Here is a 24,921-nt window from a genome sequence, read left to right as displayed (position 1 = left end):
AGTGGTGAAGGAGGAAAAAGAAGTGGGGGATAGACTAAACATGTTCTTTTCGTCAGTATTTACAAAAGAGGACACATCAAATGTGCCAGAACCTGAAAAAAATCTTCAAAGAAGATCAAGCAGAAAAATTAACATCCATGGAGGTAAGCCTTGAAGACGTACATAAACAGATAGATTAAAAACTGACAAATCAACGAACCCGGACGAAATCCACCCTAGGGTATTGAAAGAACTAAAGGAGGAAATAGCGGAACTACTACAGCAGTTTGTAATCTATCCCTGAAAAACAGGCGTTATCCCGGAGGATTGGAAGATAGCTAATGTTAGGCCCATCTTCAAAAAAGGATTGAGAGGTGACCTGGGGAACTATAGACCGGTAAGTTTGACTTCGGTTTCGGGGAAGATGGTAGAAGCGCTGATAAAATAGCATTAACGAGCATCTAGAAAGGAATAAACTGATGAAAACAAGGGAAGATCGTGCCTAACGAACTTATTGCACTTCTTCGAAGGAATTAACAAACGGATGGACAAAGGGGACCCCATAGACATCGTATACTTAGATTTCCAAAAAGCCTTTGACAAGGTACCCCATGAACGCCTACTACGGAAACTGAAGAACTATGGGGTGGAAGGAGATGTACACAGATGGATCAAAAATTGGTTGGCGGGTAGGAAGCAAAGGGTGGGAGTGAAGGGCCACTACTCGGACTGGAGGAGGGTCACAAGTGGTGTTCCGCAGGGGTCGGTACTCGGACCGCTGCTGTTCAATGTATTTATAAATGATCTAGAAACAGGGACGAAGTGCGAAGTAATAAAATCCGCAGATGACAAACTATTTAGTGGAGTTGGGACTAAACAGGACTGTGAAGATTTACAAAGGGACCTGAACAAACTAGAAGAGTGGGCGACGAGATGGCAGATGAAGTTTAATGTAGAGAAATGTAAAGTCTTGCATGTAGGAAACAGAAACCCTAAGTACAGCTATACAATGGGAGAGCTGGTAATGGGTGAAAGTACCCAAGTAAAGGATTTGGGGGTAATAGTAGATAACACAATGAAACTGTCGGCACAGTGCACAGCGGCCTCTAATTAGGTGAATAGAATGCTGGTACTATCAAGAAAGGTATTACAACCAGAACGAAAGAAGTTATCCTGCCGTTGTATCGGGTGATGGTGCGCCCGTATCTGGAATACTGCGTCCAATATTGGTCACCGTACCTTAAGAAGGATATGGCGATACTCGAGAGGGTTCAGAAAAGAGCGACAGGATTGATAAAAGGTATGGAAAACTTTTCATATGCTGAAAGATTAGAGAAACTGGGGCTCTTTTCCCTGGAAAAGCAGAGGTTTAGAGGGGACAAGATAGAGACTTACAAGATCATGAAGGGCATGGAGAAAGTGGAGAGGGACAGATTCTTCAAACATTCGAAAACTGCAAGAACAAGAGGGCATTCGGAAAAATTAAGAGGGGACAGGTTCAGAACCAATGCTAGGAAGTTCTTCTTCACCCAAGGGGTGGTGGACACCTAGAATGCACTTCCAGAGGGTGTGATAGGACAGAGTACAGTATTGGGGTTCAAGAAGGGATTAGATGATTTCCTGAAGAAAAAGGGGATAGATGGGTATAGATAGAGGATTACTATACAGGTCCTGGACCTAATGGGCCGCCGTGTGAGCAGACTGCTGGGCGTGATGGACCTCTGGTCTGACCCAGCAGAGGCACTGCTTATGTTCTTAAAAATCAACAGTACCGGGTTGTATAGTGAATATAAATTTTAATTTTTATCTGACCATCACGGCCCCCCCTGAAACCCATCCATGGACCCCAGGTTAAGAACCCCTGCTCTAGAGGTTCCCCTTTCACATAACCCCTCACCTCTCTCCCCCTCCTTTTTACACAACCTCATCCATCACCTTATCTTTCACTCAATCATTTTCTGCAGGGAGTAGAAGATGTTAAGACATGAGTGGTAGGTGCTGAGGGATATACCAATATAGGGACACTCACTTTTCTGGATCACCACTGCAGCTCCATCCAGATGTTCAACAATCTTCAGCAGCTGCTCCTGGTGCCAATACTTAAAGAAGAGTCGAGTCTTCCTGTGTGGAGAAGACAACATGTATGGTTTTTTATCTTATATTGCACTTAAAGAATAAAAAAAGGTGGTATACAAGTCCCAATCCCTATTCCTATGTTCTTATGAACTTTCTAGCACCTTCCCTCCCCATGTGCACCTGAGTTTCCCAAGACCTCCCCTCCACCCCAAGCACACACTACTTCCAAACACCCTCCACACCATCGCATCATTTCATTTAGACTTTCTGGCCATCCCAATCCCCCTGTTGCTTGACATGACATTCTATGACGCACCTTTTTACCACTTCTCCTGCCCCAACCATTTCCCTTGAAAATATGAAAGTAAAGAACCCTCGTACAAGAGTCTCCAAACATTCCCCTGCTGGGCATTAAAACCTCTCAGCCTTCTCCTATATCTCACATTTTCTAAAGCCTCCCCAAATCTTCCTCTGCTGGGTACTGGAACCTCCCAGCCTCTCTCCTACGTCTCACATGTTCTGGAGCCTTCCTTCTGCATTCCACCTCAAAGACTCCTTCCGTTTGCTTATGCATTTTAGAACCTTCCAGTCTCCTTTATACATCCCACAGGCTGGAGCCATTCATTCAGTCGCCCTTCTCTATATTATACATCCAAGAACCTCCCAGCCTACCTTCATCCCATGTGTACCAATACCTCTAATCTCCTTCCTTCTTAATTGTTTACATTTTTCCAGTCTTCTTCCATCTAACAGGTCCTGAAACATCTCAGCCTCCCTCTCATATCCTACATCTAGGAACCTCTCAGTCTCCCTCTGACATCTATACCCTAGAACCACCCTCCTCCTCCTCCATTATCTCTTTTTTTTAATTCTTTATTTAATAATTTTAATACAATAAACTCAAAACAAATCACAATTAGTATTGAATATACTCAAAGTTCGTAAACTAATAAGAATAATACATTTTATCAATGCTACGGTTAGAACATACCCATTCCCTATCTCACCATCCCTCCCCCCCTCCCAAGAGACCTGGTTCCACAACCATAGTGATTAGATAGTTCTTCATAAAGCTTCTCTTTCCAATTTAATATAACTCTCCCATATGTCATTAAATTTTGCCCATTGGTTACTTAAAAGGGCCGAAAGTCTATATTTTTCACACACTATTCCTAAACGTTCCCTCACATCTCTCAAAGTAGGTACATTTGACATACACCATTGCTGAGCTAATGTCAGTCTAGCAGCTATGAATGCCAAGTCCAAAAGTTTAGATCGAGAAAATGTTAAACCTTCTATTCTTACTCCCAATAGTGCCCTTTCAGCATTAAGCTTAAGTGGGGTCTGAATTAGTCTGCTTACATACACAAAAACTTGCTCCCAAAACTTCTGGACCCTTTGACACGCCCACCACATATGGCAAAATGTACCTTTTTCACCACATCCTTTCCAACAACTAGCATCACTCTGCTTGGTATATTTGCTAATTAAAACCAGAGTAGTATACCAACATACTAGAAGTTTGATAGCATTTTCCACCAAGGAGGCAGCCCTAGCTGTCTGAAAAAGATGTGATGCAATTACCCCCCCACTCATCTATGGACCAATCCCTTCCCCAGATCTTTTTCCCATGCTTTCATATATAATCTTCCTCCTCCATTATCTCTACGTGTTCTAGAACCTCCTAGTTTTCCTTCTGCATTCCATTTTTCATAGCTTTTCCTGCATTCCAGAAATCTGACGGTTCCCAACTTCTGTGAACCATCTGTACTGGAATTGTCCCCAGTCAGTGACATGGACTTACCCACATTTCCAGTCTGTGAGGCCCGTGGTCTGCAGAATACTCAAACAGCTTAAAAGAGAAATCAGAGAACAGAAACAGTGAGGCAGGGAGGAACGCTCTGCATCTGAGAAGTCATGCCAAGAAGTAAAAAGTCTTGAGCTTCACTGACCCAGGAAACTAATGACTTCCCAGCCTCAACATAACAACAAGAATTTTAAGAGGAGGAAATAGGTACTGGTATGGTGTGGTCACAGAGCATGGGAGTTGGTACAGGCATGGCCAAGCCATAGCATGTGGGAGCAGATGGAAACATGCCCCAGCCACCAGCTTATAATAATAACTTGATTCTTTTATACCGCCATACCCAGAAGTTCTAGGAGTTTACATTAAGAAGAGCTGGACAATCAGCAAAATACAATCATACAGTAAAAATACAATCATTCAATAAAAGTACAGTACAAGCAAATAAAATCCTTATTAGGTAATAAATTTGTCGAACAAAGTGGGCTTAATTAACTTCTGAAAAGAACAATAAGATGTTGCCAAGATGGAGCCAAGACTGCAGTTTGCCTATTTGAAACGCTAAAGTCCTATCTAAGAAGGTCTTATATCTACAACCATTAATTTTTGGATAGGCAAATAGAAATTAATGGTGTCTGGGAGTAGGTACAGCAACCCACCTTAATAAGAGACTCTAAGAATGTTCTGTTCCGACACTGAATGTAGTCTCCAAGATCTGCAACCCTGCAGCCTGAGCATTGAACATGTCTAGGCAGTTGGTTGATCCAGCTAATGCAAGCTGGGAGGATGTTTGGTGTGGTCAGCTCTGTGCAACACCTAAAGTTATTATCTGTTTGCATCAAGTACCAGCACGGCAGAAGAAGAGTTCCAAATTGGTGGTTGGAACTTCATAACTGCCATACTCTGTCATAATAGGTTATGGAGTTTTCCTCCAGGAATTTGTCCAAACCTTTAATAAACCCAGCCACATTAACTGCTTTTACCACTTGCTCCAGCAACGAGTTCCAGAGCTCAAATATTTCTTCACATAACTTGTAATTAAACTCTGAAATTCGTTACTGGAGAATGTGGTGAAAACAGTTAGCTTAGCAGGATTTTTAAAAGGTTTGGATAATTTCCTAAAAGAGAAGTCCATAGGCCATTATTGAGATGGCTTGGGGAAATCCACTGCTTATTCCTAGGATAAGCAGCATAAAATTTGTTTTACTTCTTGGGATCTAGCTAGATACTTGGGACCTGATTTGGCTACTGTTGGAAACAGGATAATGGGCTCGATGGACCTTCAGTCTGTCCCAGTACGGCAGTTCTTATGTTCTTAATTATAGATTGCAAATGCTTCACACAGGGAGGTAGAAGGTTATGACCTGCCTTTGGGGAAGGGACCCAGCATGAGACCCGCCGGGTTTAACACCCCCGAGGTTGGACGGATCCCCAAACAGGACCCACTCAAGCTCTATCCGGCACAAAAAGGGAGACCAGGAGTCCAAACACAAAAATTCCAACAGTGCTAAAAGGGAAGCCGAAATTAGTCTATCACCTGCTCCGGAGACTGATGAAGACTGGATCAGTAGAGGGTAAGTTGTAGTTATATACAAGTTTGATCTCAGTCTCCACCTGCTGGTAGCAGTGAGGTATAACACCCATCCGTAACGAACTATACCAGTCTAACAAGCGATACAGAATTGTGGATTGCAAATGCTTCACACAGGGAGGTAGAAGGTTATGACCTGCCTTTGCCCCAAACTGAAGCATAACGTGAGCCTAACACGGATCACCAGAGAGAGACAGCTCACCTTTCCATGGAGAGAGGTAAATCGGGCTTAAAGAGCAGGATTCCAAACCTGTGAGAAGAGACAAGGACAGGTAGAAAGAGACCACGTCCACAAGGACAGATATACTGAGCTCACCTCTTCCTCCTGCACACTGACAGTGTGGTTTTATAGCCACCCCCTTGCACCCCGACATACAACTTCATACCCTACCCCGTACCCCACACAAACAGCTTTATACTCCTCCCCCTTCCCCTCCCCTCTGACCCCGACTCCCATCCCCCTGCACCTGACACGCTTTATACCCAATTCATGCTGTTTGTGTACATGCGCAGCTGTTGAGAAATATGTTGTTTTTTACATTTTGACATATAGCATTGTAAACCTCAGATGTTTAAGTGCTCGAGCACCATCTATTGGATTATCATCTTTACCCCTGAAGCAGGCTTCCCTTTCGAAGCCAAAACACGGACCATGTCAGGTCTGGAAAGATATGCAAGATAGACTGATTGCTCCTTCCCACTTTCTCTCTAGTGTATATTTGTTGTGGGGTTGTTTGCCTTGTTTTTCAGATAACGTTTTATCCTCCTCCTCCTGGTCCTCGACATTCAGCTTTATAACCCTCCCCCCGACCCATAGTTTCATACCTGTAACCCTTGAAACCTTACATGTGGCTTTATTCCCCTCCCCCCTGCATGCTGATAACATTTTTACAATTAATCAAAATTGATGGGGTCTGACCCAGCCCTTAACGTTCAGGGTCCCTTCCTCCATTTAAATTACTACATAGACACAGTTGGGAAATACTGCGCTTATTACACTTTCCAAACTATGCCTCTCCTTTGCAAGGAGAAAAGTATCTTCAGAAAAGCAGGAGAAGATTTCTGTCACTGTTTTTGTTGTAATCATCAGTTAAAGCAAGTTATACTCATTTCCTCCAAGGGCTCGCGAGCTAAGCTGTACCTGTGGAAATTCTATGAAGGGATTTGTTAAGCATTCATGAATGTGTTACTCGCGTACATATTTAGAATATTAGCATTGGGTCCAGGCCAAACTTTCACCCAGGCGGTGCTCAATAACACAGTCATACCTAGCACAAGGCAGAGAGTGGCAAAGCTCGGAAGGGACACACACACCTTACAAAATAGCTGAACATGCCTGGTATCTTCAACATTAGGCTCCCCAATTTAGACCAGATTTTGTGCCTAAATACCGCAAATATCCACCGTGTTACACCAGTATCCAACAGATGCCCTCTAGGGGCTTCTTTGTAACAAGACATCAGAGGGATTTGAACCCCGGCTTTAACCATTAATAGCCTTCACTTGTCATTTATCCATGCAAAAGCTTTCCATCAATGCTCCTGGTTTTGAAAATTGCCCCTCTGTGAGCAGATACATAGGAAACATACCTCCGTGTGAAGTCCTGGAAGGATGGCCGCCAGGAGAAACCATCTTTTCGGATTCGGATGGTTTCCAGTAATCCATTGTACCGCAGCTGGGGTAAGAGGAACATGACAGTAAGTGGAACAGCAGAGCCCACAAAAAGCTCATTTCATGCAATCCAGACACTGCCATAAGCTCTCCCACACCTCATCAGACCTGAGATGTGGCAGCAGATTCCAATTGACCTACAATCAGAACATGTCATAGGAGCCTTCTCAATCAAATGCATCACAGCTCATTGGAGCGGGAACTTGATACTCTTCAGCTTGCTTGACCAACCCTGCTGCCTGGATGTCGAACCACATCTGAAATTGAACATGACTAAGACTTTTCCCCTAAATCCCAGTCTTCCCAGACATTTTTGCCAGCTAAATGGCATGAAGGACTTGCCAGATGAGGGAATGGGAGTACTGCACAATATTATAACATTTTCTGTTAAGTTAACCAGATGGTCAGTAAATTCAGTTGGGTGGTGCACCCATTCAAAAGATCCTGGAGAGACCACTGGACCCATTACTCCTTCTCCCTCATGCTTGCTCTCTGTAGATAACGCTGCCATCCTTCTTGTCTCATCAACTTGTAACCTTGGGGTCATTTTCAACTCCTCTCTTTCTCTGACACACCCAACAGATTGCTAAAACCTGTTCTTTACCTCTATTTCACCACCCAAATTATGTATGAACAGGTAAGGCTAGACTCAATTAGGGCACTGGTCTTTGACCTAAGGGCCACCGCAAGAGCGGACTGCAAGGCACAATGGACCACTGGTCTGACCCAGCAGCAGCAATTCTTATGTTCTTATAATAGACTTACTATATTAGACCAAAGGTCCATCAAGCCCAGTAGCCCGCTGAGTAGCAACATTCCATGCTACCAATCCAGGGCAGGCAGTGGCTCCCCCATGACCTTCCCTTCTGAACACACTACCAAAACCATTATCCAAACTCTTATTGCCTCTCACCTAGATTACTGTAACTTGCTTCTCTAGGATCTTCCACTGAACCCTCTCTCCCCTTCAATGTTCAAAATTCTGTTGCATGACTTATATTCCGCTAGTATTACGATTCATTTTCAGAAGTGCTCCCTGTTCCATGCGCAGGACCCAAGAGACAGGCAGAGCTCCAAAGTCTCAATGCATGGATGAAGTGATGCTGCAGGGTGGAAGGTTTTAGATTTGTTAGGAACTGGGTGACATACTGGGGAAGGGGGAATTTATTTCACAAAAAATGGGCTCCACATTAACCAGGGTGGAATCAGGTTGCTGGTGTCAACTTTTAGAAAGGAGATAGAGCAGTTTTTAAATTAGAAACAGGGAAAGGCAGACAGTTGCTCAAAAAAGCATGGTTTGGAACAAGGTATCATCTGATCTAGGATTAGCTTTTATGGCTGAAACTTGGTTTAAATATTTTGATTGCCCTGAAGCTTCACATTTATGCCCTCATGGATATAGCATACTTCAATTTCCCAGAATAGACAGATGTGGTGAAGGTCTTGCTGTTATTTATAAAAGTTTTTTCCATCTTAAGAACATAAGAACATAACATAAGAACATAAGCAGTGCCTCCGCCGGGTCAGACCATAGGTCCATCCTGCCCGGCAGTCCGCTCCCGCAGCGGCCCAAACAGGTCACGACCTGTCTGAATCACCAGAAGGGGCTCCCTTGCCACCTTGGTTTCCCATTGAAGTCCTATCTTCCCATCGTAGTCCTAACCCTCCGGTCTTGCACATGCACGACCTGTTGGGTTTCTATACTTATTACCTGGTTAGCTTTCTATACCTGTGTTACATCCCAGCTCCTCCCTCAGTATCCCACGATCCCTTTATCCCTCAGGAATCCGTCCAATCCCTGTTTGAATCCTTGTACTGTACTCTGCCTGATCACTTCCTCCAGTAGCGCATTCCAAGTGTCCACGACCCTTTGGGTGAAAAAAAACTTCCTTGCATTTGTTTTGAACCTATCTCCCTTCAGTTTCTCCGAATGCCCCCTCGTACTTGTTGTCCCCTTCAGTCTGAAGAATCTGTCCCTATCCACCCTCTCTATGCCCCTCATGATCTTAAAGGTCTCTATCATATCTCCCCTGAGCCTCCTTTTCTCCAGAGAGAAGAGCCCAAGCCTATCCAACCTCTCGGCGTATTATATCTTACACTTATAGATTCTCTCTCTTTAAAAGCGCTGGAGTTGATGCTGTGTGAATTAGTGAATGAGAATTTGGAATATTGCTTATTTATTGTCCACCAGGTTCTTGGTCTAATGTTGAAAAATTACGAGATTATTTTTTTATGCATGTCAATTTTCTAGATTTTTGGTTTTGGGAGATATTAACCTGCCATTGGAATCTGATGTATTAGATTTTTAAAAATTTGTATCATCCTACTTTTTGGGGCTGGTGCCCTCAGGACCTACACATGAAAAAGCTACTCTCTTGACTTTGTAGCAATATCTAGTTATGATTTGTTATCTAGGGTTGAATGGTCTAAAGAACCCTGGACTGATCATTTTTTATTGAGTTTTAATTTACATTTATGGGTAATATTTTAAAGAAATATCAAAGGAAGACTTTTATATCTAGGGGGAAGATTGAAAAATCTAAGGCAATAGATCATGATCAATGACAAATATATCCAAAATGTTTGACCAGTGGAACTAAATAATTAACACTATTGAGATTGTAGCTCCTCTTAAAACTAAAGTAATTAACATAAGAACTTGACGCTGCTAGGTCAGACCAGTGGTCCATCCTGCCCAGCAGCCCGCTCACGCGGCGATCCTTAGGTCAAAGACCAGTGCTCTAAATGAGTCCAGCCTCACCTGCGTACGTTCCAGTTTAACAGGAACTTGTCCAACTTTGTCTTGAAACCCTGGAGTGTGTTTTCCCCTATAACAGACTCCGGAAGAGCCAGTATTAATTTAGTCAAGGGAAATCTTGCCTCACCAATCTACTGAATTTCTTTGAAGGGGTGAATGAACATGTGGATAATGGTGAACTGGTTTTTCAAAAGGCATTACCTCATGAGAGACTTCTGAGGAAATTAGAAAGTCATGGGATAGAAGGTAACGTCCTTTTATGGAATCTAAAATTTACGAATCTAAAACAAAACTACTCTGGCTCGGCCCAAAATTCGAACACCTGCCCACACTTTTCACACTACCCACAGGCGATACACTACAGCTCGAGTTCTCATGCAAGGTCCTTGGTATCACTATCTATTCCTCTCTCTCCCTCAATGATCACCTCAACTCCTTGGCAAAATCATGCTTTTTCAGCCTTCACATGCTGAGGAAAGCTAGATCCTACTTCAGCCAACAACACTTTGCCATCCTTGTCCAATCCATCATCCTCTCCAAACTAGATTACTGCAACACCATCTACTTAAATCTATAAAAAAAAAAAGTATTCTAAGACTCCAGCTAATCCAGAATACTGCAGCCAAACTGATCTTCTCAAAACACAAGTCTGACCATGCCTCCCCACTCCTTGCCAAACTTAATTGGCTCCCAATAATCTCCAGAATCCATTTCAAATGTTCCTGCCTGGCTTTCAAGATCATTCACGGAATCCTGCCTCCTCTTATCCCACTGTCTTTCAACTCCTCCAGTCCCGACTCCTCCAGAACTGCCCAAAGGCTTAAACTAGCCTTCCCCTCTCCACGCGGCATCCACTATTCAGGCAAACTGGGAAAATCCCTTCTCTTCAAAATCACAGGTCTTTGGAACGACCTCACCACCCCGCTGCGGAACCTGAGCTCCCTTCAGTTATTCCGCAAACAACTGAAAACCTGGCTTTTCAGCAAATTGTAGCTCTATCCTTCCCCCCCTTTCTCTCCCCCCTTCTACACATAAGTTCATGTAATCCTTTTTCTTCTTCTCTACCCACTATTTTAAGTTCTTGTAAACCGTGTCGAGCTCCATTCTCATGGAGATGATGCGGTATATAAACTTAAGGTTTAGATTAGATTAGATTAGATTAGAAAACAGAGAGTGGGCTTAAATGGTCAATATTCTCAATGGAGAAGGGTAAATAGTGGGGTTCCCCAGCGGTCTGTGCTGAGACCGCTGCTTGTTAACATATTTATCAATGATCTAGAGATGAGATAACTAGTGAGAATTAAATTTGCTGATAAAGTTGTTCAAAGTTGTTAAATCGCAAAAAGGTTGTGAAAAACTGCAAGAGGACCTTGGGTGACTGGAAGACTGGGTGTCAAAATGGCAGATGATGTTAATGTGAGCAAGTGCAAAGTGATGTATGTGGGAAAGAGGAACCCGAACTATAGCTACATGATGCTGGGTTCCATATTAGGAGTCAATATCCAGGAAAATAATCTAGGTGTCGTTGTTGAAGATACTTTGAAACCCTCAGCTCAATGTGCAACAGCAGCTAAGAAATCAAAAAGAATGTTAGGAATTATTGGGAAAGGAACAGAAAACAAAGCTGAAAATGTCATAATGCCCTTGTATTGCTCTATGGTACAGACGCACCTCGCATACTGTGTGCAGTTCTGGTAACAGTAACTCAAAAAAGATATAGCGGAATTAGAAAAGGTACAAAGAAGGGTGACGAAAATGATAGAAGGGATCGGTCGACTTCCATAGGAGGAAAGGTTAAAGTGGCTAGGGCTCTTCAGCTTGGAGAAGAGACGGCTCAGGGCTGGTATGATGGAGGTCTATAAAAATACTGAGTGGAGTGGAAAGGGTAGATGTGAAATCACTTGCTCACTCTTTCCACAAATATTAGGACTAGGGGGCATGTGATGAAGCTACTAGTCTATTTAAAACAAACCAGAGAAAATATTTCTTCACACAACATGTAGTTAAAACTCTGAAATTCTTTGCTGGAGAATGTGGTGAAATCAGTTAGCTTAGCGGGGTTTAAAAAAGGTTTGGATAATTTTCTAAAAGAAAAGTCCATAGGCCATTCTTGAGATGACTTGGGGAAATCCACTGCTTATTCTTAGGATAAGCAGCATAAAATCTGTTTTACTACTTGGGATCTAACTAGGTACTTGGGACCTGGGTTGACCACTGTTGGAAACAGGATTCTGGGCTTGATGGACCTTCGGTCTTCCTCAATATAGCAATTTTTGTGTTCTTAGGTTCTACTATCTGCTCTTCCCATGTCTCTGAGTGGCTGCAGGGATATTTGCTGTTTCTCAACATCTCTAAGTGTGAAGGTATCTAGGTCACCTCTCCTCCCTGAACAATCTCAGGGTCCTCAGACACAAAGCTTTCCTTTAAAACTATAAGATGCCATAATTTGCTCTGTCTTCTTCATAATGCACTGCATTTGTGCTGTCCATCTCTTTCTCTTCTCTTATCTGCATCTTCCTTATTGCTATTGCCATTCTCTCTACACTGGTCTTCTACTACAGTCAAATGACTGCAATTTATCCAATCAACTCTTGTCAAGATCCTCCACCAAGCGCACCGCTTTGATCAAGTTCAAAGTCATAACGTTTGCTTAAGAGCTGTTTTCTCTTTGTCCCACCTTGCGCATCCATTACTCCCCAGCATGTACCTTGTGTTCCTCCTCCATGAATTTCTTGACCCTGCCCTCGCCACAGTCCCTTCCTCTATTTCCCTATGGAATGCCCTCCCCCCACATCTCAGATCAGAGTCTTCCGAAATTCAAGTCTTTTCTAAAGCTTTTGGCTCTTCTATCTCAATCTGCTCTCTCTTTTCACACCCTCTTCCTGCTCTCTCTACTTTACCTACCTAGGTTTCATGTTGTAAACCACAGAGTCACCTTAACTGGCCCCATTGCAGTATATTAAGGAACATAAATCAATCAATATGTTTGCTAGTCTTTCTAATCCACTTATTATGCATGGTGATTTTGCTATTTTTTTTCCAATGAGGTTGATGCAATAAGTAATCAATTACTTACAATCACTGTAGCCCTAGAAATTCCTTCTCCTTTGCCCCCTCTTTACTCTTATTCAGAGCTTTGCGAATGACATCTGCATTTTGGCTTCGTGGACCCATTATCTGTATCTTAACCATATCAACTCCTAACTTGACTCATTTGCAGAGTGGTTTGAGGAACATGGATTAAAAATATTAATCCTGAAAAATGTCACCATCTGGTGGCTAAAAATTCATAACAACTGTTACATTTTTATTAATTCAATTAAAATATTAGATGTCTACAGCAATACTCGAGAGGGTACAGAAAAGAGTGACAAGATTGATAAAAGGTATGGAAAACCTTTCATATGCTGAAAGATTAGAGAAACGGGCTATTTTCCCTGGAGAAGCAAGGGCTTAGAGGGAACATGAGACTTACAAGATCACAAAGGGCATAGAGAAAGTGGAGAGGGACAGATTCTTCAAACTTTCAAAAACTACAAGAACTAGAGGGCATTCGGAAAAATTAAGAGGGGCAGATTCAGAACCAATGCTAGGAAGTTCTTCACCCAAAGAGTGGTGGACACCTGGAATGCGCTTCCATAGGGTGTGATAGGACAGAGTACAGTATTAGGTTTCAAGAAGGGATTGGATGATTTCCTGAAGGAAAAGGGGATTGAAGGTTATAGGCAGTCATATGTATGAGGTCGGTGTCTGGAGCTGAAAAGCTTGAAGAGGGAAGTCAGGCAACTGAAGGACAGGATTCATGAACTGGAAGGGCTCTACATCACAGAAGACCCATTCAGGACAGCGGAGGACTTCAAGAGAGGAAGAAGTCAGAGAACTCAAGGAATTCATTGAGGAGGCCTAAAAGATGAGGGTGGAAGAACACGAATATCAGAAGAAAGATGAAGACACACCAACATGGAAGGGAGAACAAGTGGAAGATGACTCCAAGGAAGATACCCACAGAGGAAACCCGCAGGAAGGGGAGGAATGGTCTAGTCGATGCCCAGAAAAAGAAGCAGCGAAGCACTCCGAGGACATAGATCTGCGACTGGAGTGAAAACTGAAGAAGGGAAAGTCCGCAATCCTAGTGGGAGACTCAATCCTCAGGCAAGTGTACAGCCACATAGCAGGTGGGAGAGAAGATCGACTGGTGACCTGCCTCCCAGGAGCGAGAACAAAGGACATTGTGGACAAAATTAGTAAGATCCTAGAAGGAGCAGAGACGGAAGAGACTGCAGTAATTATCCACATCGGGACAAATGATGTCAGCAGGAGGGACTACAGCAGAAGTGCACTGATAGAACAGTTCAAGATTCTGGGAAGGAAGTTGAAAATGAGGACTCAGAGGATAGCATTTTCAGAGATCCTACCAGTACTGAGGGCAGATGTGAAGAGGCAGACGGAACTACAATTAATAAATGCATGGATGAGGAGATGGTGTGAGGAAGAGGGGTTCCACTTCGTGAGGAAATGGACAACGTTTTGGGGCAAGAGCAAGCTCTTCAGGAAAGATGGATTGCACCTGAGCACGGCAGGAACTTGACTTCTGGCAAACAATGTCAGGAGAGGAATAGAACAGGCTTTAAACTAAGAAGAAGGGGAAAGCCGACAGTCGACCAAGTGTCGACGATTCAGGAAAAGGTATCCTGTGAAGATACTACATGAGAAAAATGCTGGGAAGAAACAATGGGCAAAACACAGGAGCAGATTGAGCCAGAAGAGGAGGATAAGAGGATTGTAGCACAGGAGAAGAAAATAAAGATCAAAGCACAGGGAAAGGAAACGAAGACAAAAAATTACCAGGACTTAAATTGCATATATACTAATGCAAGGAGCCTAAGGAACAAAATGGGGGAACTGTAAGTCATGGCCAAAACTGAGAACCTAGACATCATTGGGGTCTCCGAAACATGGTGGAATAAAGAAAACAAATGGGAAATAGCACTGCCGGGGTACAAACTCTATCATGAGGACAGGTCAGGGCAGAAAGGAGGAGGAATAGTCCTATACATAAAAGAAAGCATCACTCGACCAGAGTGGACACAGCAGCGACGACCAACAAATTGGAATCGCTATGGGTTAAAATACCAGGAAGGAAAGGGCTCGAGATAAAGATGGGCCTGTACTATTGTCCACCTGGGCAAAACGAAACTACCAATGAAGAAATGGAAGCCGAGATGAAACGGGAATGCAAAAACAGTAACACGATCATTATGGAAGACTTCAACTATACCGGGATAGACTGGAGTCTTGGAAACTCAAAATGCGCTAGGGAGACCAGATTCCTGGAGGCTATACAGGATCATGGATCAGCTTGTCAGAGAACCGACGAGAGGAAATGCCACTCTGGATCTAATCCTTAATGGGCTAAGAGGACCTGCAAAGGAAGTGGAAGTAGTGGGACCGTTGGGAAATAGCGATCATAACATGATCAAGTTCAAAGTTGAAGTAGGAATACCAAAGGGAAAGAGAACCACAGCAACAACTTTTAACTTCAAGAAAGGAAATTACAAAGCGATGAGAGTAATGGTAAGGAAGAAACTTAGGAACAACACAAAGAAATGGCAAACTGTAGAGTAAGCCTGGTCTCTATTCAAGGACACGGTGAGTGAGACGCAAAATCGGTAAATCCCCAGATTCAGAAAAGGGTGCAAAAAGAGCCGAACAAAAGACCCGGTGTGTATAACTAAAGAAGTGAAGAAAGCGATAGGTGGTAAGAAGAATTCATTCAAGAAATGGAAAAAGGGCAAAACCGAGGATAACTGGAAAGAACACAGGAAGTATCAAAAAGAATGTCACCTCGTGGTTAGAAAATCCAAAAGAGAATATGAAGAGAGGCTAGACAGGGAAGCATGAAATTTCAAACTGTTATTCAGATATGTTAAAGGGAAGCAGCCAGCTAGGGAGGAGGTGGGCCCACTGGATGATGGAGACAGGAAGTGAGTGGTGAAGGAGGAGAAAGAAGTGGCGGAAAGACTAAACATGTTCTTTTCGTCAGTATTTACAAAAAGACACATTCAACATACCTGAACAAATCTTCAAAGGAGACCAAGCAGAAAAATAACATCCATGGAAGTAAGCCTTGAGAACGTACACAGACAGAAAGAAAAACTGACAAATCATTGGGCCCAGATGGAATCCACCCTAGGGTTCTGAAAAAAATCTAAAGGAGGAAATAGCGGAACTACTACAGCAAGTCTGTAATCTATCCCTGAAAACAGGCGTGATCCCGGAAGATTGGAAGATAGCCAATGTTAGGCCCATCTTTAAAAAGGGATCAAGAGGTGACCCGGGGAACTATAGACTGGTAAGTCTGACCTTGGTTTTGGGAAAAATGGCGGAAGCGCCGATAAAAGATAGCATAGAGGAGCATCTAGAAAGGAATAAACTTATGATAACAAGCCAACATGGCTTCTGCAAGGGAAGATCGTGCCTGACGAACTTATTGCACTTCTTCGAAGGAATTAACAAACAGATGTACAAAGGGGACCCCATACACCTTGTATACTTAGACTTCCAAAAAGCCTTTGACAAGGTACCCCATGAACGCCTACTTCAGAAACTAAAGAACCATGGGGTGGAAGGAGATGTACACAGATGGATCAGGAATTGGTTGGCGGGCAGGAAGCAGAGGGTAGGAGTGAAGGGCCACTACTCGGACTGGAGGAAGGTCACGAGTGGTGTTCCGCAGGGGTCGGTGCTTGGACCGCTGCTATTTAATATATTTATAAATGACTAGCTGATGACCCGGCGTTGCACGTGTATTTAATTATAGCAATAACACTGTAAATGGATTCAAATAAAGATACTTTATAGTGGTGAATGAAATTATTGTTTTACAGCTTAATAAAAAGTACAATATTCAAATTATAATGTGAAATATTTGACAAAATGAATACAACTAACGCAAAACGTGATTATAAACAAAATTTTTAGTTTCACCTCCAGGAACAAGAACATATAAATTGATGGGGGAACCCACCCTTGAGCAAGCAACATAGAGTTGTGGGCCGAGAGACCCCCAGAACATATTACCCCAGGTAGTGAGGGATCTGCATACCAAGTTTCGTTCAAATCGGTCAAGTCGTTGTTGAATTACAGTGAGAATGGCAGCTTTTTACATTTTTTCCATTGACATGAATGGGTGAAATCTGATTTTCTGTTTGTAGCTCCGCCCACGTGTGCAGGTGGGCCGCGAGACCCCCAGAACATATCACCCCAGATAGTGAGGGATCTGCATACCAAGTATCGTTCAAATCGGTCAAGCCGGTTTTGAATTACAGTGAGAATGGCAGCTTTTTACATTTTTTCCATTGACATGAATGGGTAAAATATGATTTTCTGTTTGTAGCTCCGCCCACGTGTGCAGGTGGGCCGTGAGACCCCCAGAACATATCATCCCAGGTAGTGAGGGATCTGCATACCAAGTTTCGTTCAAATCGGTCAAGCCATTTTTGCGTGATCGCGGCACATACACACACACATACATACACACATACCTCCGATTTTATATATATAGATTTAGAAACATGGACGAAGAGCAAAGTAATAAAATTCACAGATGACACCAAGCTATTTAATGGGGCTAGGACTAAAGAGGACTGCGAAGATTTACAAAGGGACCAGAACAAACTAGGGGAGTGGGCGACGAGATGGCAGATGAAGTTCAATGTAGAGAAATGTAAAGTCCTACACGTAGGAAACAGAAACCCTGAAGTACAGCTACAAGATGGGAGGGCTGTTATTGAGTGAGAGTACCCAAGAAATGGACTTGGGGGTAATAGTTGACATGACAATGAAGCCATTGGCACAATACGCAGCAGCTGCTAAGAAAGCGAATAGAATGCTAGGAATAATCAAGAAGGGTATTACAAGCAGAACGAAAGAAGTTATCCTGCTGTTGTATTGGGCGATGGTGCGCCCGCATCTGGAGTACTGCGTCCAATATTGGTCGCCATACCTAAAGAAGAGTATGGCGATACTCGAGAGCGTTCAGAAGAGAGCGACGTGTTTGATAAAAGGTATGGAAAACCTTTCATACGCTGAAAGATTAGAGAGACTGGGGCTTTTTTAGCTGGAGAAGCGGAGACTTAGAGGGGATATGATAGAGACTTACAAGATCACGAAGGGCATAGAGAAAATGGAGAGGGACAGATTCTTCAAACTTTCAACAACTACAAGAATGAGAGGGCTGGATACTAATAGATTAGCGCTTAATATTAATAAAACAAATGTGATGCTTTTTCCATGGAAAGATAGTTCCAAACTCATTTATTCTATTTCCAAAAAAAATGTCCCCCTACAATCAGTTAACATAAAAATTTTAGGGGTTATTTGATTATAAATTAACTTTCCATGATCACATTAGTAGTACTATTAAAGCAACCTTTTACAGGCTTCGTCAAATCCGTTCACTTTCACAATTTCTTTGCTCAAAATCTCTTAACATTCTCATTCACTCCTTGGTGATTTCCAAAATTGATTATTGCAACGTCCTTTTTAAGGGAATTGCTCAAAGTGAAATAAAGCGTCTACAAATGATCCAAAATGCTTCCATTAAACTCATATCAAAAGCTAGAAAATTTGATCCTGTAACTCCCCTTCTTCCCATATAACATATAAATTATGCCTACTTACTTTCAAATCCCTACTTTATTTTTAAATTATTAATCCCTTAGACTTCCAATAGAACACTGAGATCTAATGAACAGCATTTATTGACGATTCCTTCTCTTAAGGTCATTAATACGAGACGGCAATTTATTTTTTCTGTTACAGCACCTCAAATTTGGAATTCTCTTCCTATTTATTTAAAGGAAGAGTGTAATCTGGAAAAATTTAAGAGTAATTTAAAAACTTTTCTTTTTAAAGATGCCTTTGATCACTAATTAGCCGGTTTTCTAGCTAATTTTATTTCTGTTGTATAATATTATGGAAATTTTCTGTTTCCCCTGCCTTATGTATTTTCCTTGATTGATCTGCTCTTTTTTAAATATTTTGTAGTTCACTTCCCTTTCTTTCCTTGTGTTTATGGGTTTGTTAAGTTTGTTAATAGTCCTGTCGGACTTAATTATTGTTAAGTATTGTACTGTTCCCCAAATGTTGTAATTTTATTATGTTCATCGCTTAGAAATATGATTAATCAAAAACCTTATTAAACTTGAAACTTGAAAAGGAAACAGATTCAGAACCAATGCTAGGAAGTTCTTCTTCACCCAACGGGTGGTGGACACCTGGAACGTGCTTCCAGAGGGCGTGATAGGGCAGAGTACGGTATTGGAGTTCAAGAAGGAATTGGACAATTTTCTGAAGGAAAAGGGGATAGAAGGGTATAGATAGAGGGCTAGTATACAGGTCTTGGACCTGATGGGCCGCCACACGAGCGGACTGCTGGGCGTGATGGACCTCTGGTCTGACCCAACAGAGGCAATGCTTATGTTATTATGTTCTTAATCTATTTATCTTTTAAAAAAACTGATCTCAGTCAATGTCCATACCTACTTAATGAGACCAAAACAAAACTACTCTGGCTAGGCCCAAAATTAGATCAGCTGCCCACCCTCATCCCACTATCCTCTGGCACCAAACTGCAGCTCGAGCACTCAAGCAAAGTTCTGGGAATCATCATCGACTCTACACTGTCCTTCAACGATCACCTCAACTCCTTAGTAAAAAAATGCTTTTTCAACCTTCACATGCTAAGGAAAGTCAGATCTTGCTTCCACCAACACTTCGCTGTCCTCGTTCAATCCATTATTCTATCTAGACTGGATTACTGCAACTCCATCTACTTAAGCCTAACAAAGAAAAGTCTTCACAGACTTCAGCGGATTCAGAACACCGCGGCTAAATTAATCTTCGCAAAAAGCAAATTCGACCACGTCTCCCCGCTTCTGTCTAAGCTTCACTGGCTCCCGGTTCTCCTCAGGGTTCACTACAAATGCGCCTGCCTAGCCTTCAAGTCTCTACACGTCATCCTTCCTCCCCTGTTTCCACTTTCTTGGCTCTCCCCGAATCCCAACTCCACCAGATCCACTCAAAAATTCATACTATCATTCCCCTCTTTAAAAGGCATCATCCATACAGGAAAACTTGGAACATCCCTCCTCTTCAAGATCATCGAGCTGTGAACAGCTTATCTGCCCCTCTTCGAAGTTCGTCCTCCCTCCAACGCTTCAGAAAACATTTGAAATCTTGGCTATTCTCTAAAATGTAACCTCTCCCTCCCTCTCCTCTCCACTTAGTCCCCCCCTTCCTTCCTTTTTACCAAGCCTTGCTCCTTCCCTTTGGAGTTCCTTTCTTTAGTAATTCCTGTAAACCGTGTCGAGCTCTACTTCCGTGGAGATGACGCGGTATATAAACTTAAGGTTTAGTTTAGTTTACTTTCCTATAGTAAACGCTTGCAAAACGAAGTAAATGTGTTTCACATTTTACATCAGCATGCAAAGTATTCCAGAAAAGAAGATGATGATGTAGATCTTAGAATCACAACAAAAGTCCTGGGGAATAAAAGCTGAACATTTTGACTCGGGAGAAGAAACATTGCTTGCCAGTTGGTGAAGCTTGTGAGATTTATATCTACTGGTTTACCTGCTCCTGATGCGACCTGTGTATATCAGGCATCAGCTTTTAATCCCTTGGATTTTGTATGTACAAATAAAGACTTTTATTGTGATTTTAGGGTCTACTTCTTCATCCATATTGGATCTAGGAGACCCCTTGCCTTGCTGTTTTCTTACTCCATTAACAGAAAAGGCAGAAGTCAAGAAAAGATCAAGGGTTTATGGGCTTAGGAGAGAAGTTGAGAGGTCTCACCTGGTCTAGGATCCTCTTCCTATCAACCACATCTGGCTGTCTGTTGCCATTGGGTTTGATACAGCGAACAAAATGTGGATTGGCAGAATACATCTTTTCCATCAATATAACGAGAGAATGCTGGGAAAAGCCAGAGAATGGAGTCAGACATACCAACATCTCACATAATAATAATAATAACTTTATTCTTCTATACCGCCATAATCGTGAGACTTCTAGGCAGTTTACATTGAAGAGAGCTGGACAGTCAGCGAGTTACAATATACAGAATCTTTAAATACGGTGAATTACAATATACAGATTGTTAAAAAATTTCAGACTTATACACAGGGGTGGACATGTTAGAAATAATAGAACTTGATTTAGTGTTTGGTGTAGTTACTGTTTAGGTGATATTTCTGTCGAATAAGGCAGTTTTTATGGCTTTTCTAAAGGCGTCATAGGTCAGTCTTGCTCCATTAATGTAGTTGTCTAGCCAGTGTTGTTTGCTTGGTACATAAAAGTTTTGTATTTACAACCGGTAATGCTTGGGTATGTAAATAGATTGCAGTTTCTGGTTTGTCTTGTAAGGCTGTATAGTACGAAGTGAGGTAGCAGGTAGGTAGGAGCTAGTCCCCAAACCAGCTTGAAACAGATGCAGGAGAACTTGAATATTATTCATGCCTCCATAGGATAACCAAACATACCTCACCACCACTACTTCTATTATTAATTATTTCTATAGCGCTACCAGATGTACAGAGTCTCTTCTCCAAAGAGCTTACAATCTAAACAGACAAGACAGACAAACAGGATGTCATGGATACAGTTAAGGGGAATGGTTATTGCCTTGCGGTTCAAGGCAGATTACAAAAGAATTACAAAAAAATATTACATGAAGAAGATATCTGGTAATTTCTAGTGGAGATAAGGAGTAGATGAGGTTGCTTTGGGGAATCGGGAAGGTATTGGGAAGTAGGAAGAAGCTAGCGGTATTAAGTCATTTGCAGGAATTTCTTGAAAAGTACATTTTTTATTTCTTTTCTGAATGTTTTGTAGTCTGGGATCGTAATTAGTAGATTGGAGATTTGGTTGTCGAGTTTTGCTGCTTGTGTGGCTAGGAGGCCATCATATAGTTTTTTTCGTTTGACTTCTTTGATTGGAGGGTACATGAATGGAATGTGAATTTTCCTATGTCTAGTTGATGTAGTTTGGATGAGGCGGTTGTTCAAGTAGGTTTTGGCCAATCAGGGAGTTCCTTAGATTCCCCCTAAGGAAGTCACTGATTGGCTGAGGTGCCCCGGCCTCTCCAAAGGGAGAAGCCTGAGGCACCTCAGCCAATCAGTCCTTTAGGCCTCTCCCCGTGCATCAGATGATGCGCCGGGGTGGGGCCTAAGGCTGCTATTGGGTGGCGGCGGGCAGCAGAGTAGGAGCAGGAGGAGTTTCCTCTTGCTCCCAACTATTTTACAGGTACCTGGGCGGGTGGGCCAGGCCCGACCAGGATCGGGCCGGGGGGTGGAAGGCCTAGGAGCAGGAGGGACCAAGCACTCCTCCTGCTCCCAATATTGATATTGGGGAGAGGGGGGGTATGGTATTGGAGTTCAAGAAGGGATTGGACAACTTTCTGAAGGAAAAGAGGATAGAAGGGTATAGATTAGGGATCTCAAAGTCCCTCCTTGAGGTCAGGTTTTCAGGATTTCCCCAATGAATATGCATTGAAAACAGTGCATGCACATAGATCTCATGCATATTAATTGTGGAAATCCTGAAAACCCAGACTACAAAACATTCAGAAAAGACTGCTAGATAGCCACTGAATATCGGCTGACCACAAACAGACCAGAAATTCAATGCCAGTTGCTGTATATGGTGCTGGCATTGAATTTCCGGTATCACCACGAACCGCAGGAGATTGCCTGCAATCTCCTATGTTCTGAATATTGTGTGTGGGGGGTGGTGGTGGTGGTGCGGGTGTCCAAAGTATAAATTTATAAAGTTCTGCGTGTGAAAAAGGGTTCATAAGTGGGGGGGGGGGGGAAACAAAAAAAAAGGAAATACAATATTTAGCTTTCCTAATGCTTCTGAAAAGGATATGGGAGAGCAGCGTGGAGGCAGTATTAGAACCATGTTCAAAGGAATTTGCCCAAATAATTTAATGGTTATATTATCTGGGCTGTGAGGAAGAATAGGAAATAAGACCGTCGTGAGAATGAAGGTGAAGACCCCTATGAGACCCCAAAATACTTTAAAAAGGGACAATCTGAAAATATTAATATGACTAGTTTCCAAAGTGTTTGGCAAATAAAAGTTTTTAAAGATTTACGAAAAAGTTGAAAAGGACCAGGACCCCTTAAAATAAGAGGAAGTTTGTTCCATAGTTGAGAAAATTTGAAAACCAAGGATTGACTGAAATTATCGGAGAGAGTGAGACCAGAAGGCTTTGAGCATGCACAAATGCTCAAAGCCTAGTCCAGCCCAGCACAGAAAGAAGGAGGATCTCTCTCGCACCGCCCAGCCCAGCCCAACCCAATGAGGGAGGATCTTCGGGCACTGGCACTGGCACATCCTGTGCATTGGTGCTGGTGCCCAATCGGGTAAGAGTTGTCTTTGCGGTGCTGGGGGGGATGTAGGATCGCAGGGGAGGGGAGGTGACGCGAGCGGGGGGGAGGATGCCGGTTCGCAGGGGGAATGCCGGAGCCCAGCCCAGCCCAACAAGGGAGGATCTTCGGGCACTGGCACTGGCACATCCTGTGCATTGGTGCCGGTGCCCAATCGGGTAAGAGTTGTCTTTGTGGCGCTGGGGGGGGATGTAGGATCGCAGGGGAGGGGGGGGTGATGCGAGCGGGGGAGAGGATGCCGGTTCGGAGTAGGCGGGAGGAGTTTTAGCATGCGCGGTATACGCGTGTGCGCGCTATATTAAAATTTTATTACATAAATTTCTGTTCCCCACGCACTATACCCGTGTGCGCATTTTACACGGGTGCGCGGTATACGAGTGAAAATACGGTAATCTGTAACTAGGTGTTACTTTAGATTACTGAACTAAAGTATATAAATAGCAGACCGGCTGCCTTAGACTTTAGGATGGATTCATGGCAGGAAATGGCCACTCTGTGTATGTTATCCATTGGCTCAATGTGATGTACTACTGTTTTCATGTAAGCTGACTTTTGTCTATAACTAATAAACCTATATAATATACAGCAATTGGGTTTTTGTGAGGTCAGTTTTATGAAAAGGTCTGCAGCTACCTTCTCAGCTGAAAACTTCTCTTTACTTAGTAAGTACAAAGGTACATTTGTATCAGTGACTCCTCCGTTTTCAGCCTCGCATTTCCCTCTTATGGACTGTATGTCTGATTCCCCCCAAATTGTTTGTCTCCCCTATTTTATTTTATTTTTTATTGTTCATCGCTTTGTAATCCATGAAAAAAGCGATTTTATCAAATACGAAATAAACTTGAAACAAACATGCACCTTCTAGCTCTCTTTTCCAGGGCTGTTCTGCTGCTTTGTTCTTTCAGGCAGTGCCTCCATCATGCAAAATTCTGGCATTTGCTGCCAGTCCTTTTCTCAGCTAACCGCAGACCTTCCACACCTTGCCTCCATTCTTCATTCCTACTCCTTTCCAACAACCTCCGCCCACAACCCCAACACTCATTATTTCCACTGATTCTCTCAAAAGACCCCACCCAGAACTCAACTCCTCCCACAGCCCTTGGCGCTCAGCCCCACCTTCCTGTGATTAGAAGCCTTCCCATTGGCTGGATCTTCCCTCTCCAGACCATTCACAATTTCCACTGATTCTCTCCAAAGATCCTGTACAGAGCTCAGCATCCCTCAGAGTCCCTCCTCCTGTGTTTAGAAGCCTTCCCATTGGCTGGACCTCCCTCCCCAGACCACTCACTAGTTCCACTGATTCTCTCTAAAGCGCCCCGTACAAAGACCCACTTCCCCCACAGCCCTTGCAGCTCAGCCCCTCCTTCCTGTGACTAGAAGCTTTCCCATTAGCTGGATCTTACCACAGACTATGCAATGGAAAGGGGAGTAGCATGGAGAGCTGCAGTGGCTTAAACTCTGAAAAATATCCACATATTGAGCCATATATCTGGCTTTGGGATGGGTAGTTTACACAATTTTCAAATCCTGAAAAAAACCGTAGACGGTGGGCAATCCTAGTGAGTACATCCAAGAGGGCACCCCT

General features: G+C 42.9%; 1 protein-coding gene across 1 annotated transcript in view; it reads right to left on the bottom strand.

Moving 5' to 3' along the window:
• Positions 1 to 24,921, bottom strand: part of LOC117357067 (myosin-IIIb-like) — a 175,968-nt gene that overhangs the window by 25,972 nt on the left and 125,075 nt on the right. The window contains exons 18-22 of the mRNA XM_033937254.1: positions 20,740 to 20,859; positions 7,040 to 7,125; positions 5,653 to 5,700; positions 3,860 to 3,907; positions 2,009 to 2,100 (exon numbers count right to left, since the gene is read on the bottom strand). Of these exons, the coding sequence (XP_033793145.1) occupies positions 2,009 to 2,100; positions 3,860 to 3,907; positions 5,653 to 5,700; positions 7,040 to 7,125; positions 20,740 to 20,859 (394 nt within the window). The remainder of the gene's footprint in view (positions 1 to 2,008; positions 2,101 to 3,859; positions 3,908 to 5,652; positions 5,701 to 7,039; positions 7,126 to 20,739; positions 20,860 to 24,921) is intronic.

This window comes from Geotrypetes seraphini, chromosome 1 (assembly GCF_902459505.1).
Source record: "Geotrypetes seraphini chromosome 1, aGeoSer1.1, whole genome shotgun sequence".
Taxonomy (NCBI): domain Eukaryota; kingdom Metazoa; phylum Chordata; class Amphibia; order Gymnophiona; family Dermophiidae; genus Geotrypetes; species Geotrypetes seraphini.
This window is presented reverse-complemented; position numbering and strand designations above follow the sequence as displayed.